Source organism: Coffea eugenioides, chromosome 11 (assembly GCF_003713205.1).
Source record: "Coffea eugenioides isolate CCC68of chromosome 11, Ceug_1.0, whole genome shotgun sequence".
In the NCBI taxonomy this organism is placed as follows: Eukaryota; Viridiplantae; Streptophyta; class Magnoliopsida; order Gentianales; family Rubiaceae; genus Coffea; species Coffea eugenioides.
This window is the reverse complement of record NC_040045.1, coordinates 41,810,740-41,828,517: the sequence shown is the minus strand read 5'-3', so window position 1 is coordinate 41,828,517 and position 17,778 is coordinate 41,810,740. Positions and strand designations below refer to the sequence as shown.

The 17,778-nt window shown below is 37.4% G+C and overlaps 2 protein-coding genes across 3 annotated transcripts; one reads left to right on the top strand and one right to left on the bottom strand.

The window, feature by feature from the left end:
* Window positions 1-3,291: 3,291 nt before the first annotated feature.
* On the top strand, window positions 3,292-6,097 carry LOC113753531 (F-box/FBD/LRR-repeat protein At1g13570). Of its 2 annotated transcripts, XM_027297710.1 has the most exons (5): window positions 3,292-3,424; window positions 4,010-4,860; window positions 5,010-5,168; window positions 5,256-5,432; window positions 5,856-6,097. In XM_027297710.1, exons 2-5 carry the CDS (start codon window positions 4,048-4,050, stop codon window positions 5,976-5,978), a joined length of 1,272 nt encoding a protein of 423 aa, XP_027153511.1. In that variant the 5' UTR covers window positions 3,292-3,424; window positions 4,010-4,047; the 3' UTR covers window positions 5,979-6,097. The 2 variants fall into 2 exon arrangements, with proteins under 2 accessions (XP_027153511.1, XP_027153512.1); XM_027297711.1 differs by lacking the exon at window positions 5,856-6,097 and having other exon boundaries at window positions 4,024-4,860; window positions 5,256-5,849.
* Window positions 6,098-6,376: 279 nt separating this feature from the next.
* LOC113753900 (protein NSP-INTERACTING KINASE 1-like) lies at window positions 6,377-10,453 on the bottom strand. Its single transcript, XM_027298174.1, has 11 exons — window positions 9,981-10,453; window positions 9,730-9,859; window positions 9,494-9,565; window positions 9,250-9,393; window positions 9,010-9,081; window positions 8,856-8,915; window positions 8,675-8,772; window positions 8,296-8,445; window positions 7,868-8,209; window positions 7,147-7,526; window positions 6,377-7,035 (listed from the first exon to the last, which is right to left on the bottom strand). The coding sequence occupies exons 1-11, from the start codon at window positions 10,081-10,083 to the stop codon at window positions 6,715-6,717; spliced, it is 1,872 nt and encodes a 623-aa protein (XP_027153975.1). The 5' UTR covers window positions 10,084-10,453; the 3' UTR covers window positions 6,377-6,714.
* Window positions 10,454-17,778: the final 7,325 nt, after the last annotated feature.

The following is a 17,778-nucleotide window of genomic DNA, read 5'->3' as shown; positions in this document are numbered from 1 at the left end:
TCTGTTGAGCTTCCTACATATCTAGTCAATTCAAACAGAATCTCACCAATTCGATCCCATGCAATCAGTTCAACAGTAACAGATTCACTTAGATACCAGGCATCGGCAATCGGTTCAACACTAAGAAAACCATGCAGACGCACAAATTTTGGCAAAGTTAAAATGACCATTATCCACTTCGCACTTGGATTTTCTTCTTCTTGCATCCAAAAGTACCTTTAGTATATGTTTTGGGAAAACATCAGAGCCGGGCGTCCTCCAACCACAGACATTTAGTAATCCTTCTCAACTTCAAATCTTAGATCTACACGCCAGACATTTTCAGCAGCACCGTCACGATCAGCAGTATCATCTGGACCTGGGAGAGGAACCATCTGAAATTCCTCTTGCCTTAAATCAAAAGCCACAATAGAATCCTGGTGATTAACCTTAAAATAGATCACACCAGTAATACAACAAGATTCGTACAAGTCTAACCTGAATCCCTCGAGTTGTCCTACAAAACCATTAACATCTCTCCACGAGTCTGTTCCCAACGTAAAATCCTGAATAATTGGTCGCGTTAGAGTTTGTTCTTGCTGGACGAATCCAGCTTCGTTGTTGCTATATACTTCTACATGACGAAAGCTCAAAACCTTATGTTTTTTGCTGTAAGTGTCAAATCCCAGAACATAATGATATTTGAGGTAAGATATAAAAGAACCTGGAGAAGCCCGATCCTTCGTCTCAATGTGTCCGTACTGATGGGGTAGATTAATGGTTTTTCTCGTACTGGGATTCAATAGGGTTTTACCCAAACACATTAAGGTAGCGTTTGGTAAGAGGGTTTCGGAATGAAGAATTGAAATAAGTCCCATAATTATTGTTTGGATTATTATTATCGAAATTAGAATTTTGGAATCATATCTAAGAATTTGGAGTTTTCCAATTTCCCATCAACCTGGAGGGTTTTGGACAAAAACCAAGTCTAATTTCTATCTAATTTATCAAAAATTAGGGATGGCAATTGGGACACCCACCCCACGGGGGCCTAATTGTGTTGGGGGGGGGGGGGTCCGGCGTTTAGATTGGAAGACACAGATGGACATCTTTCCTATATTCTGTCAAGGGGATGGCGGTATCATTGGACGAGAGTTCCAAATACTGATACTTGATGATACATTATACTAGCAAGAAACAATGGTAAACCCACAGCAATTGCCTTTGAGATTCTGTCACTTAATTAAAGTTTGGTCATCTTATCCGTGGTGTTATTTGCTGTCTAGGTACTGGAAAGTATAATATCCAGCTGCCCTTTACACGAGGAACTGCAACCGGAACTGGTTGGCATTGTGGATACCTTGAGATTATTGCTCCCAGATTAATGTTACTCATTGTTGGCAGCCCCATTAAATCCATTTTGTTCAGGAATACTCTCAGCTCTTGCAATGGTTCCGCTTGCTTTAAGTGGCACTAGAACTGATCCAACTTTTGGTCAAGCAAGAAGAGATGTGATCGATCGAGCATTTTGGTTGTCTCTCCAATCTTCAAAATCTGCATCCGGAGTATTATTTCTTTAAGGTAAAAGTTGTTTCAATTCTTCACTAATCATGAATTACTGCTGGAAATTTGCCTTCTTTCTGACCCCGCTTTTTTTGGCTTCTGGTGGATTATTAGTATAAATACCCCTCGCCACTCCCAAAAAACACACACTTTTCATTACTCCTTTTAACTATTTGTTTTCAGTTGCTCTGTGCTCTTATTGACCTAGGCATCGGAGGTTTCCCCTGGGATTGAGCCCAGCCTCTTTCTAGATACGCCTAGCCTTTTCCTAGATACATTGACAGGACTTCTAGTTGACAGGACTTCTGACCATCTGTACCAGAAGTCGCGACAAATTCCTAGCAAGTACGTACAAATGTCTGGCCTCTGGTCCACCAGTCATCCCAAGCCTTTTTAGATTTGGTGGTGCGGAAGACTCAAGGGTTCGAATCTTATCTCCCACAAAGATTGTCATAATATGTGACCAGTTTCGATGGAGTTTTTATTCACATCGAGTCCCTTTCCCCTCCCTCCTAGAATAGGTTAGTTTAGATTATACAAATTTTATCGTATCGATAAATAAAAAAAGAGTACGGGACAAATGTCTTGAGTAAGCTTTCATTTGTTCTTTGCTTATTAAGAAGCTCTCCTAACGTGCAAGTAACCGGAGTTGTTAACCAAGAAGATGACGGTCAAAACATGCAAGGAAAGGGGACTGGTGGTGTTTCCTCATTCATTAGGCATTGGAAATGCAGATGAATTTTGTAAGATTTAGCTGGCAATTATTTTTTTTTTCTTTAAAAGATTTTGTAATGTTTCTTCAAAGCCTGCATCCAAGGCCCTTTTTTGTTTAAAGTAACTCTGGTAATATGTGTGCCTTTAGTACTACGTATGCTGAATTTTGCAATCAAATTAGGTCTGAATTCGTATTCGTGTGAAGCGTTAATAACATCATTCTGATATTGTGAGATAGTAGTATTTGTGACATAATTTCCTTATATTGTGAAGTTGGACGGGATGGTTTCTTTGGAAGTGTATGCTTTGATATTAAATTACCTTTGCGTATTTTGTTGGACATATTAGTTGAAATGGTACTCAAATTCAACAGTTCTAAATTTGAATTTTAATTAGGCATTTGTACCACAGCAAAATCAACCAAAACCTACGTGTCTCTTATTATTTTTAATAAGTCTTTTTAGCTAAGTTTTCTATTTGAATGCTCCTTATTTTTTTAAACTTTTACCTACTTTCTTTTGATTCAAACAGCACCCCATGGCCAATTCCCAACTGCTTAATGAGTTATTTCATTTTTTTTTTAGCCAATGAGTTATTTCACATTGTATTGCTATTTCAAATAGAAATTAAGTAATTTTTTTTCATAAATGCAGATGATATTAGCACTCTCACAAAAGTTTATAGTACTCCATTGCTTCTTTTATTTTTAAAGAGAAGATAGAATACCACAAGCCTTTTAAGGATTACCAAATTTAGTCCATTTGGATTGATGAAAAACAGTTTTTTTATGCACAATACTACAGTAATATACAAATAAAAATAATTTCAAAAACACAAAAAATAATCTCATAAATACTAAAATCAATTTCAAAAAATAACTTCATCTACCTACAGTGCTACAGTAAAATATTTCAAAAACACCTTAAAAACAATTAATCCAAACGAAAAAAAGGAGAAGAAAAAGCGAGACAAATTAAACAAACCAATAAATAAGTAAATCTCCCCCACCTCCTGCTATAAACCCCTCTCTAATTCTTCGTCGCCAGCTTCTTCGGTTTTTCTCGTTCTCGGTTCCTTCCTTCTGCTCCATAGCCCAGCAGAGCTCCTACGCGTCCCTTAATTCACACTTTCCAATTGTATCAGAATATATTGGACCTCAATTATACTGGTAAGCTTCTTTTATGTTTGTCTAAGTAAAATTTGTTATATTTTGTTTCTACTGTCCTGATCATGTTGTCAGCTTCATATATTGTCAAGATGTTATCTTTCCCATCTGGGCTGTGTCAAATTTGCATGATGTTTAATGGGTCATCCTTGGAATTGGATAAAAGCAGTATTATCTAATTGGAATTTCATGTGCCATATGGATAGATGATCAGCATTGGTTGGTATGGTTGGTGAGAAGATTGAGGTCAATTGGTTGTCAAGTTCTGTATTTTTTTAGGGTATATGAATTGGTAATGAATAAGAATTACTTAGTATAAAGCTTCACAGAGAAGGGAAGTGTATGAATTGTTGTCTCAACCCCTTTCTCCCCAAACCCCCAAAAAAAAAAGTCGGTCTTTCTATTAGATTTCTGACATATAGGGGGAATCCAATAGAGCATGACTTTGTTGAATTTCAGATTTTGTGCTTTATTTGGCTTGATCATTCACAGGGGAAAGTGTAATCTGGTTTTGCTATTCCTGCTCATTTTTCGTTGTTATCTCATATTAGTTTTTACTTCGAATAATAATTGATTGGTGGATTTAAGATATTACAATTCAGGTCCTCATTTGGTGAAGATTACTGATGGATAATGATCTGAGGGAGGATTTGATTAGTGATCTGCCTCAAAGCATCATAGAAACTATCCTGACAAAGCTTCCAATAAGGGACGCTGTCAGGACATGTGCATTGTCAAGCAAATGGAGGTATAAATGGACTACCATCACAGATCTTGTATTTAATGATAAATGTGTGAGCTCTTGTTATGACAGACCCATTTTGGAGAACAAACTTGTGAGTTTCATCACCCATTTTCTTTTTCTTCATGATGGACCTATTCACAAGTTTGCATTATCTACTTCATTCTTGCAAAGTTCCCCTGATATAGATCAGTGGCTGCTTTTTCTTTCAAGAAGGGGTATTAGGAACTTAAGCATTGAATTAGGTGAAGGTGAGTGGTTTAGGGCACCCTCTTGTCTTTTTACGTGTTCAAAATTGACTCATTTGGAGCTTGTGAGGTGTGAATTGGACCCTCCACCAAAATTTAAGGGCTTCTTGTGTCTGAAGTATCTTAATCTTCAACAAATTCTCATGCCTCCGGATGATATTGAGTATCTCATTTCAAGTTGCCCACTGCTTGAGAGTTTGACATTGTCGTACTTTGATGGTTTGGAGCTCGCTCTGCATGCTCCAAATCTGAAGTACTTGATCTTGGAGGGTGAGTTCATGGATATTTGCCTTGAGAACACCCCACGCTTGATAGCCGTGTCTATTGCTATGTACATTACTGATGATATAGCCGAACACTTTGAACAAAGTTCAAGCTGCAATTTTGATAAGTTTCTTGGTGGTGTTCCATGTCTTGAAAGACTTGTTGGGCAAATATACTTCACAAAGGTAAGTTTTGTGTGGAACTTACTCATCTGTTTTACATCAAAGTTGGACATTGTAAAGGCTTTTTAGTGAGCCTCGTGCATGTACCTTAATAGGACACTTTTTATTTTCATCATATCTTGTTGAATTCATCTATTGTTCCTTTCTCTTAGTATCTCAGCATAGGAATCGACAGTGGAAGCACTCCAATTAAGTATCACCATCTTAAAATTATTGAATTGTATCAAGTAAACTTTGAAGACCTGAATGAAGTACTCGCTGTACTTCGTCTGATTGTGAGCTCCCCAAATCTAAAAGAGCTTCATATTGCGGTAAGTAATCGAGAATGTGTTCTATACTGCAACTCATTCCAAGTATCTTATCTAATCATTTAGATGTCTCTCCTCATATCTGTTTAGGGTCCCTCAAACACAGCAGCTGCTGTAGTTGGTTCTGATTTGGGTTTTTGGGAGAAAGAATGTCCAACTGATTACATGTTCGATCAGCTCAAAACTGTGAAGATAACTGAGGTGTCTGGGACGCTGCATGAAATGGGGTTCATCAAGTTTTTGTTGGAGCATGCACCTGTACTCAAAGTGATGACTATCACACCCAGTGCTTACGTTACGGAAGGAAGATTGAGTATGTTGGTTAACTTGGTGAGGTTTAGACGGGCTTCTGCACAAGCTGAAGTCATATTTGTACAAGAACAACCATAAATTGCGGTCCCTTGTCAAAGTTTTTTTTTTGCTAATTTCTTCTCTTTTTGCTCCTTGCTCTGTACATTATTCAAACATTCTTATACAATTATTAGCAAGAATCAAAATGACTTCAGCTCTAGGTAGTTCTCTCTCTCTCTCTCACACACACACAGAGGGTATGCAGGAGGAGATTGTTTCATTCATATAATTATGTATAGCAACTGCCTAAGAGCAGCATGAACTGAAATTTCCTGCTGCTAGTTTGCTACAGCCTATAGTAACTTCTTCCCGTCAAGTACTCCCTTTCCTGTACTCAAAGTGATGACTATCACACCCAGTGCTTACGTTACGGAAGGAAGATTGAGTATGTTGGTTAACTTGGTGAGGTTTAGACGGGCTTCTGCACAAGCTGAAGTCATATTTGTACAAGAACAACCATAAATTGCGGTCCCTTGTCAAAGTTTTTTTTTTGCTAATTTCTTCTCTTTTTGCTCCTTGCTCTGTACATTATTGAAACATTCTTATACAATTATTAGCAAGAATCAAAATGACTTCAGCTCTAGGTAGTTCTCTCTCTCTCTCTCACACACACACAGAGGGTATGCAGGAGGAGATTGTTTCATTCATATAATTATGTATAGCAACTGCCTAAGAGCAGCATGAACTGAAATTTCCTGCTGCTAGTTTGCTACAGCGTATAGTAACTTCTTCCCGTCAAGTACTCCCTTTCGTTGACCGTAATTGATAACTAAAATTGTTGCTACTCTCCAGTAGTTGTTTTGTTGTGTTACTTGTGCTGGTAAAATGCTCCTACTGGTGCTAACCATGTGGCAAGATTGTTCACAGCAAGAAGCATATATTAACTCAATCCGATTAACAAAGCACATTTATTGCACAATCCCTTGAAAATTCCCAATCAATCTAGAAACCAATAAGAAAACCAAAAGAAGAAGAAAAAGAATAAAAACGGAAGAAAAATGCCCATACAACTTACGGTCAAAAAGCAAGTTTCTCAGATAGAACTATACAGTCATGGTTGCATAAGGCATTACTTCATCGTCGAGCTTTCTTCTGGCTTATGAAGTCTATACACAGGTTGGTTGCACGTCAGTCTTTTCTCTGACGTTTCGTGCTTTTCATGTACTTGGAGCTTTTCTTTTCCTCTTTGAGGAAGATGTCACCTGGGTCCCGAGAGTTCCATTGCTTGGACAAGCAATGAAGAGTCATCTGTTAGATCAGAATATCTTTCAGAAGATGAGAATTCATTGGCTCTGCATCTTGTAGCCTCAGCTCTTTGAGAGGCTTCCCACTTTTCCGCAAGTCCATCGCCTTCTAGCATCCGAACCACTTCAGACATTTTAGGTCTGTGGCTAGGAAGATATTGGGTGCACAATAAAGCCACTTGTGCCATTTCCTCTAGCTCAATCCTGTCATAGGTGTTTTTCAGGTCCTTGTCAACTAGCAACTCAAGCTTCTTTTCTTGGTGAATTTTTTTAACCTGCAATAATGCACATTAGGATTTTATCAAACCAAATGCGAATGATACAAGGACAAAAAGGACCTCAAATGCTCCTCTACTGTAGCCCTTAAAAGTGCCTGTCAAGCTTACCCAATCCAGCATTGCTCCTTTCTGATTTGCTGCTTTGCCGAATTCTAAAGCCCTCTGTCCGGTGATCAATTCTAACAGAAGAATTCCAAACCCAAAGACATCTGTTTTCTCTGATGACTGGCCTGTCGAGAGATATTCAGGAGCTATATGCCCTACTGTGCCCCTTACAGCTGTTGTGACGTGTGAGTCGCGATGGTCCAAGAGCTTTGCCAGTCCAAAGTCTCCTACAACTGCCTCACAGTAATCATCCAGCAATATGTTTGCAGCCTTCACATCTCTGTGAATAATCTTGGGATCGCATTGCTCATGCAGGTACAGCAATCCCCTTGCAGCACCCAGTGCAATTCTTTTCCTTGTACCCCAATCCAAGGGCGGTTTGGCTGCAGCAGCAGGAAACATGTGAGTTTTGAATAGAATAACATCAGATGGTATTGATCACATTCATCTCGGCTAAGAAACGGAAAATCTAGCAAGAAGCAAGGTGCTAAAAAACTCTTAAATGGCTGTGGAGTAGACAAATCAATTCCATCATCTGGATAGATAATTGCTAAACCCTGAGACAAATGGGCAAATAGCCATATTTGATATAAAGGAACACCTGAATCCCCCAACTTCTAGCATATTTACCATTGACCATCCTTTAGCAACACTTGACAGAGTTCTAAAATTTCAAGAGTGGCAGCAGGACCCTGAATATGAAAATCCAAAATGATTGTTTTACCTTTAAGACGTGAGGCAACACTTCCATTAGACATGAAGGGATACACCAGGAGTCTTTCAGTTGGTGTTATGCAAAATCCGTAGAGTCGGAGCAAGTTCCTATGAACTGCAAGGCTAATCATCTCAACTTCAGTCTGGAATTGAATATCTCCACCAATGGCATTGCCATCTTTTAGCCTTTTGACTGCTACAATTGTTCCATCTTGGAGATAGCCTTTGTAGACATTCCCGAAACCACCTTTTCCAAGAATGTTTTTGCTGCTGAAGTTGTTTGTGGCCACCTGAAGTTCTCTAAATTGGAATCTCCTCAAGTTTCCTAGGCACACTTCTTCATGGTGTTGTTCTGCAATTATGAAGAACTCTTGTTTTAAGAGGACAGAACTATGTGACAACCAATATTTCCTTTTGTTTATTCCTCCTGGTCCTTACCATTAACATCAAAGAATATCTGCTGACTGTGCTTTTGTCTCCACCACAGAAAGAAACCAAATCCAATAATTAGCAGGCAGATGCATCCAAGACTTGTTCCAAAGGCTAAGGCAACTCTGTTACTTTTAGGTTTAACTGCAGGCTGAAGACCTTAGCAAATAAAGAACATTTTAGTTAAGAATGGATTATGCGGAAGGATTTTTCAGCTAATTGCAAATATCTGCTCATTTAGACATGAAAATGCCAACAGAACATAAAATTAAGCTTGAACTATGACACATAAGATTGTAGAAATTCTTTTAACGGAAGTCCATGCATAAAATGTGAAACCAGGCGTGAAAGGAACATTTTGATTTAAGTGAAGGCGCTAATTTCTTACTTTGGGAGTTATTTAAAGGCAAGGATAGAGGCATCGGAGCTGTCCCATTGCATTCTGGCTCCTTCCCAGTTGGACATATCATTGGATTTCCCAAAATGCTGAGCCAATATAAGCAACTTAGTCATAATTATGATATCAATCCAAAGTGTGTTGAGAGTTAAAATGTTTTCAGAAAACTTACTTGAATGTTTTAGCAGGCAGCTTTGGTACAGGACCACTCAAATTATTGAAAGAAAAGTCTCTAGAACATGAAAAACAGCACAAATAGAGATGAGTTCTAGAAGAGAAACTGGAGAAATATTTTATAAGATCCGCAAAAGGGTCAAGAAGATTACAGAAATGTCAGCTGAGTCATATTCATCAATGACAAAGGAATAGCTCCTGTGAGACTGTTATTGTTTACCCTCCTGTCCAATTTACCCCACAAAAAAACGAACAAAAAGAAGAAAAAGAAGAAAATATCTTCAGAAATCAAGCACTAGCATTGCAAAAAGCCATTGGCACACAATTTCTTTTACTCTACAATTGCATATGCTTTAAGAAAGGCAAGTATACACTGGGATTTGGTTGCTTACAGGTATTGGAGACTTTTCAGTTGAGCTAGAGAAGGAGGAATTTCCCCAGTGAGCAGATTATCAGAAATATCAATTGTCTGAAGTTTTGGGAGCCTTCCCAGCTCAGAGGGGATAGGTCCTGATAAGTTGTTGTTCTGCAGAAGCCTGCAAAAAAGGTCGGTGCGATGAAACCACTAAATAAATAAAATATCTACTGATTATTACGTAGGTGAAGGCGTAGTTCTTTGTTTGGTGCAGTACTCACAGAGTCTGAAGGTGGGTTAAGTTCCTGATGCTAGGAGAAATCAAGCCAGACAAACTTTGGCTTGGAGCTGCTCTGCAACAACACCAATTCAACCATTTTCAGAAAATCTTCAGGAGAAGGCTAATCTTGAAAATAGCAGATACATTTTGCCTTTTTTAATTCTACCTCCCCCAGCTAAGAACCTTCATCTAATTATTTGTAAATATTTAATTAACATACAAAACCATATAACTTACAGGGCAATGACAAAAGTATCACGTGAACAGGTAATCATAGACCAGCTGCATGGATCAACTGCATTTCTATCCCAGTTTAGAACACCGTGAGGATCTTTCAGAAGGTCCTTAATATCCATCAAAGCAGCCACTGATTGGGGAGTAGGGGGGAAAGAAGCATGGTTCAGAGATACTAATCAAGTCATTGAGAAAGTACTGAATTGATACACAACACAACAGAAAAATTCAGTTACAAAACTAATTATAGTTACCTTCTGGATTAACACCGTCAGGAGAAAGCCAAGCGTTTGAACAAGCCAAGAAGCTGAATAAAACGACATAACAAAAAACAGAAGCTTCTTTTCCCACTTCCATTGGATCAAGAATCCCAAAAAGAAAGCAACCCAGAATGCAAAATGATGTTTAGCTGATGAAGAAAGTAATTATGGAGCTGACAGGACTTAGTTGATGAGCCTTGGCTGATCACAATAGAAGACACAATCTTCAACTAAGTTGCATCTGTATTATGTAACAACATACAAACATCATATGACAATAGTACAATTCCTCCGGCTTGCCATGCCAAGAATCTTCACCAACTCAGAGCTTCTGGCAGACTGACCCAAGAGAAAAACAGAGGTTTTGGTAGTAAAAGTGGGAACTAACATGCCTGCCACTTGTCAACAAAGGTGAAGAAAAGAATATAAAGAAAGAAAAATGATATTTAACCCAATCTAGATAAACTCGAAAGGTGGTGGAAAAAGAAAAATTCCTTGCATCGTGCATTGGCTAAAGCAAAAGAAATTGTCAAGTGTCTCTAGAGTTTTTTATTCCTACAAATTGCAAGAATTCAAAATGTACTAATATGGGAACTGCTGACTATTGGGCAGTACTAATGTACAATAAGGTAAAGGTAAAAGAATTTATCTCAAAAATTCAAAATTCTCTGATGGTCCCATGCATGTAAAATAATTGAAGAATCTGAGACTCAAACAGTGTGTATATTGGTACAATAAATATACGCTCCTTCACAATAAAGTTATACTTCCACACAATATACTTATGTATAAGTGCAACATTCAACTGCTCCCAAAAAACAAAAAAAAAAAAAAAAAGAGAGAGAATTTTGAATAACTTTACAGGATCTAAACTGTAAAGTATGGGAGCTAGATGCTGACTGTTAAGCACTATAAAGGGGTTATGTAGTCAAGAAGTTTATGTCAAAAATTCTCTGTGGGTCCTGGAAACATAGACAGATATGCACGTATATCAGAGTGTTATGTAGAGACTTAGGATATATGGGAGTGGGATTTGCTTCGAATTTGGAGATGTAAGAGTACAAGCGTATTGGGATTGGTTCGATTTGCTAAGCTCCATCGATGCATGTGGGAATCCAACATTCTCTGCTTAGTGTCATCTGCAAATTTGGACTTATTAAAAGAAACAAGCATAAACATGCAGACATTACTAATACTATGTTGCACGCAGTCACACAGTGCATATATCACCTGCTCCTGCTGCTTCTTGCATGAAACCAACAAAAATCTCTTGTTCTCAGTTCATCAAAATTAAACAAAACTTGATGTATATCCATGCAATTCAGTTGTCTAAATCATCACTGCAAGTAAGCTTTTTTTTTTTTTTTTAACAGGTAGAATTAGCGTTGCTTACAATGAAAGCAAAAATCTTTGCACTCTGATCCTGGGTTGCCGGTTTCACAGGATGGCGTCTCTTTTGTTTTTTCCTTTTTAAACTTTTCTGTCCCAGCAATATTTTTACACATTAGGACAGAAGTCCCAATGGTTTTCTAAATTACCATGTTGGTTTCTGAAAACTAGACAGTAAGCATGTTGGGAATTTATGTGTTGGTAGTTCAAAATTTGAGAGTATTATTTCTCCAAGCAAATCAGACAGTAAGACACGTCCCTATACTTAGGTAACTTTGAGCCAACATCAATAAGCATTTCCTTTGCAAGTAAATCCATGTTAGTATAAATGTTGAAAATAGGTAAATGAATTAATTACACTTTGTCCCCTAAACGTTTCGAGTCATAACACTTTACCAGCCCCATTTTTTAAAAAAAAAAAATGCATTTTGCCCTAATAACACATTCGAATATTTTCAACCGTTTATAGCACAGCACATTAAGGGGGCAAAATGTATTTTTTTTATGTCGAAGACGATAAAGTGGTGACACCCCAAACGTTTAGGGAGGGGGTGGAGGAGGGGGGAGGGGCAAAAGTGTTATTAATTTTTAATTAAATAATGTAATAATTTACTTTAAAAAGGAAGTGAGAAATTCGTCTAGGAGATCAATAAATGCTTAATCCAATGTCTATTCTTGTTATTGATTTTTAATTATGAATAGTGACATACTTTTACAAAAAAAAAAATGATTAGGCCCTTTTTTGCCCTTTAAATGCGAAAATACTCATTGCACTCAAAAGGTGAGAATCTCGAGACAGACTCGAGATTGGTGATGTAATGACTCCTCGTGAGATCTTTATTGAGTGAATTATGCTCCACTTTTTTCTTTTAACAATTATTATGATGTAAGCTGGGTTTTGCTTTTATCTTTGATGCCCAAAGAGCATTAGCCACCTCTCTCCCTTAGTCAACAGGCAGTCCAACCAATCCAACCCCATTGGAAGAACCACTTTAAAAAGCTAAAGCTGCTCTGTCCATCTTTATATACCAAACCACTCCCAAAGCCCAGCCCAGTTCAACTTGCATGTGGGTCCAATAGATCAGGTGGGCATATCTAAAACAGTGTATTGAAGATTGAATTGTAGCCGTCCGATCAGAACCTGAGTTGCAGGTATCTGCGAAGTTATGCGTAAGAAGGACCCAAGGTTTATGCATTATGGTATTGTACTTCCAGACACGTGCAGTGTTGACCTCATCATGAGCGCTGACCTTGTCAAACGTTCTTATTCTTAGGGGTCGGCTGCCTACAATCATAATAATGTTCTTTGGTTGTTGATCAATGATTGTATTGAGTACATAAAATTTCTCTGTCCAATGTGAGATGTTCCCCCTCAGATCGTGTTCCTTGTTCTCATTTTCACGGCATTAGCCGATCGAAGAAATCCTGGGTTGATACCAGTTACCAGAAGAAGGAATTCTGCCTTGAAAATAGGGGGAAAAAGATCAGAAAAGGTTTTAATCTAGTCGTGAAAATGGAGATTCTAAGGATGAGAAGTTCTTGGTTCGAACGCCTGATACATATTTTGATACGAGATAATGCAAGATAAGAATACGATTGCGACATCACTGTGCATGTGGTTAAATCGCACATTGTAAGTATCGAACATGCAAGTAAACAAGATTAGTACAATTTCATTATGATTGACAAGCCTTTTGGACTCTTTTATTTGCATGTATTGACGATTAATGGAATCCATCGTGCACCTTCAAAAGCATATGGCAATAACAAGAAAGGGAGTCTGGGGTGTCAGATTAGATGTATTGTCAGCTACCATGTTGATGAAAACATGTTTGCTGCGGCCAGGTAGTGTCAGGAATCAGGATCCCAGCTATATTATCATTCAAGGAATGAACAAGAGGACAAGCAAGTAAAAGATGTCTCTGTCTTGGTTAATTGACGATGAATGTGGAATGCATTCTCAATTCTCACGAGTGGTTCAACTGTTAATTTTCCTCCTCTACAAGCACTCCACGTAGGACGTGAATCTTTGTAGACGACTTACATACTACAGGTGCATCATGGTAATACTTTCTTGGGTTTTCGACCAATTTATCTCTATACTTTGAACCGTAGAGATTAGAGAGTATAGCATATCGCAAATTGGTGAATCATGATTAAAGAAAACCTATCTAAACTTGATGAAAGTTGCATGCTTCAATAAAAAAAAAAATGAAATGAATTATGAAATGAGTAATATCGTCCAACTTTAAGAGGAGATGCAATGAGCTATTGTGCCTTTCTGGCTATGGGAATCCAACAAGTGGAGCCACCTGATGATCCTTTTCAGCTCCATGTTTGGATGCTTTCTTCTTATGGATGGTCCTTGATTAACAGAATTTCTTTTCAATCAATCAAGTGAGTTGCTAAACCTTCTCTCCTCCCTCTTTTTGAGGCATTGGAGCCCAAAAGTAGTCAAATAATGGGGTAGGACAAATTGACCATAATCCTAATGAAGATATGCACTTAGTGGGTGGTACCCAAATGAGTAGGAAATCATTATATCTTCTACTACTTTTTCTGTTTTGAAGACCCAAAAATTCTTTCCTTTAGGCCTGAGGCTTCAAAAATTGTTTATCATTTTCCATTTCATGATTGGATGTTCCTCTGCATTATTGACCAACTACTGCTAAGGTAGATAGATTACACATTTTAAAGCATCTAAAATGCGAAATTCCAGCAATAATCCGATAGCTCATAGCAGGAGTTGGTTTCATCGCAGGGACATCAATCCTTTCATGTCACTTCCACGTAGAATCCTTGCATCAGTACTATGATAGATGCTGATCATTTCTTTCTTCCGTGACCTGATATTTGCAAGTTTAATTTTAGGATTTTAAGGGGTTGAGCTGTCTAATATCTCTGCTGGCAATTCTGATATGACTCCAAATTTGTCATTTGTCTACTAACCTCTACTTAAAAGCAAGGGAGCCATATTTCTGAATATTGATGTGATGGTCGTTCAATGAATCTTCTAAAGAGAGTTAACATAAACGGGATATGATCAAACTTGAATAACCAAACCATTTTCTATCAGCACTGCAATTCTTCGAAAATTCCATTTCCACTTGGTAATCGTCTGAAATAGATGGAAAAAGGTTATAGTATTGCATTTACAGTAAAGTCTAGAAAAAACAATGCAATGATTGCTTGGTAGGCAACACAATTTGCAGCCCTCTCCTCGAGCCTGTCAACGGGCCGGGTCTGGGCTGGAATTCATTTTCCAGACCTGGACCCGGCACACTATATCGATTCGGATTCGATCCGTTTATCCGACGGGTCTTTTACTCTATGTTCCGGATTCGGATCCGACGGGTCCTGGATCCGGATCCGGGTCTACCCGAAAAAAAACTAACAAAATTTATAATTCCTAACAAAAATGAGAAAAAAACATATATTTATAAACTAATTTCTAACTAATACAAAAAAAATCAAATAAGAAAAGAAATCAAATTAACCTTACTCAAATACATCACCCTAATCAAATTATATTGATTAGGATCCGGGTCCAATTATATTGATTACTCAAATACATCATCCTAATCAAATTATATTAATAAATATATATTTTTTAAATTATTAATCCATTTATATCCGGATACGGGTCCAATACGGATCGAAATACTATATTCCGTATTCGATCCATTTTTTTGTTTGATAAAACGGATCTGGATCCGAGTCCGGGTAACAGAATTAAATCCCTACCCATACCTGGATAAATTTGACGGATCCAGTCCAGGTCTAGACCCGACCGTTGACAGCCCTACCTCGAGGCCTATAATTCTTAAAGGCACAGATTCTTCGATTTTAGTTTCTGGTACCATTCCACAGCCTCCCAAGTTGGCTAAAAGTGGGGGGAAAAGAAGAACAAGAAGAAGAAACAAAAGACGCATTTCAAAAGGAAAAAATGCACTTCTCTGTCAATTGCTTTATTAATGAAAATCGGTATCTTTCCATCTATCATAAATTTACGAAGGATGTAGCTTCTTGGCAGTTGGCCCTCCAGATGAACTATGAGCTACATGTTAGAGCAATAGGAGAATCTATTCCTATTTTCAATTTTTGAAGAATTCCCCCTAAAACATGGGATTCCCTTCACACGACCTTTGCTTTTTATTCCTTTCTGTTAGTGCATATATCATCTTCAACCAAAAACAAAAATTCCTGCTACACCAAACATAGCAGTGATGGTAAATGGTAGCTTACTTGCTCCTCATACGTCTGTTAATCTGTGTTTTCACAAGCCAGATTCGCTATTGTGGGATGTGGGGCCTTTTTATTTATTTATTTATTGGGGGCGGGGGTGGGGAGGGTAGGGTTGGGTATGCATCAGCTAATGATTTACCAAAACCAGTCAACAGCAAAAGAAAATTCGAGTGCATAATCTAATAACTCCAAAGAAGCCAACTCTATGACACAGTAGTGGTTCCCATGAATGATGGATGTCATTGAAGCTTGAAAGGATCTTAACACATTGCTCTAATGATGTTTAATACTTTAACTAATCTTCAATGCTTCCAATCAGATATTAGCTTATTGCTGCCAAACGTGCTTTGGATTATTCATAAGAAAAGCAGGATTTCAACAAAGTGGAGAGCTTCTCTTTACTGAGTATAATTATGGTGGCCAAATTCGATTACCAAGAATGAGCCCTTTGATCTCTACATGCTTGTAATGAAAATCTTTGTAAATATACAATGATGTAACATAAGTCCTATTTATTCTTAATTAGGGCTTTTGCTATATAGCCTATCACTTTTCTAATTTCTTGCACCAAACAAAAAGCCTAGGTATGTCCAGTTAACAAGATTTGCCAAAAAACAAAAAAAAAAAAAAAAAAAAATCATATTTTGTTCTGCTTGCATCATAAACAAAATTCTCCTGAAAACACAATTTTCAATCACTTTTTTATTACATATATACATCACATCACAAAAAATACAACAACATTATTTCATAGTATAATTTTTCTTCAAATGATCTCCTATCCATTCGAACCAACTAGTTACTGATACTTTACTAGAAATTAGTTGTGCTTTTGTTCTACTTTGCTTGTTTGTTTGCTTTCCACAATATTATGGCCAAAGCAGTATCTTTATCACTACAATAAATTAAGTTCTCACAAGCCCCTTTAATTAGTGGAAAGAATCAACTGCATGACCAACATCACAAAAAAGTACGAGTAGGATAGAAACAAACAATAATTGCCAAACAAATCTAATGCTGAATCTATACAGTAATGACATCTTGTCACAATAGTAAATTCTGTGGCTGGTCTTCATTCACAATTATGGCAATCAAGATGCTTAATATGCGGCACTTGTTTAAGTGGTATTCAGATCACAGGAATAATTATTCAGCCTATGGATCATATAGTTCTAGCTAGAGACCTTGATGGATCATACAAAAATTGAGCTTACCTAAATTTTATGGCCGCCAGAACCCAAATTTAAGCCGGATTTTGCTCTTATTCACACAAGAATAAACTCTCTTTAGATATCCATTTAGTGATCCCAGAAGGTGCGCTTAAAAAACTTATAGGTGGCCATAGGCATGAAAAAAAACAAGCTGAAGCTTTAGATGGTGACTAACTTTTGATTCTTTCTTGAAAGTGAAGTAATTTGAATTTTTTTCCCCTTAAACATAAATTATTTTTAAGTTAAAATATGCTACAAAGCTTAGGTAAAAGCAAACAAAGTACCTTATTATAAACGGTCTATCTAATGAGTGCCCATAGGTCATTCGTTAGGACATATTGCAGGTGTTTTATTTTTAAAAATATAATATTAATTAGAGAAAGTAAATAAATACAAGGAAGGGTAAGCAAAAATAAATAAGGAAAGCATATGAATGCAAGGAAGGATAATAGTTGTTAGTTTGTATATATATATGATAGGTTAGATGAATACTATAAGTGTCTTAACGAGTGAACCTAGAGCACCCGTTAGAAAAACCCTATTATAAAATGAATAGACAGCTAAATAAGATTTATCTTACAAAATTAAGCATATGACTGGAATTTGCTGTAAAATCAAGAACATGGCCCTTTTCTGAAGAGAATGCATGTATACAGCAGAGCAAGAGAATGAGATGGTCCTCCATCAGCACATGGTAGTTGGTATGGTAGAGGCAGTCTCAAACGCACTTCCAAATTACTACTATACTTTGAGCTAATCAATTCAAGTATATTTGTGGTGATGGTTTAGACCAGAGGGGTGAGAGATGGTCAAAGAGATTGACATATAGCACATGGGATCTTACTACATGGTTTTTAGCTGGCTCAGGGTGAAGTTTTTTCCCACTAAACTTTGAACAAATAGGTTAAGCCTAGATAATTACCTGCTTCCTTTTCTAACATTGTCAT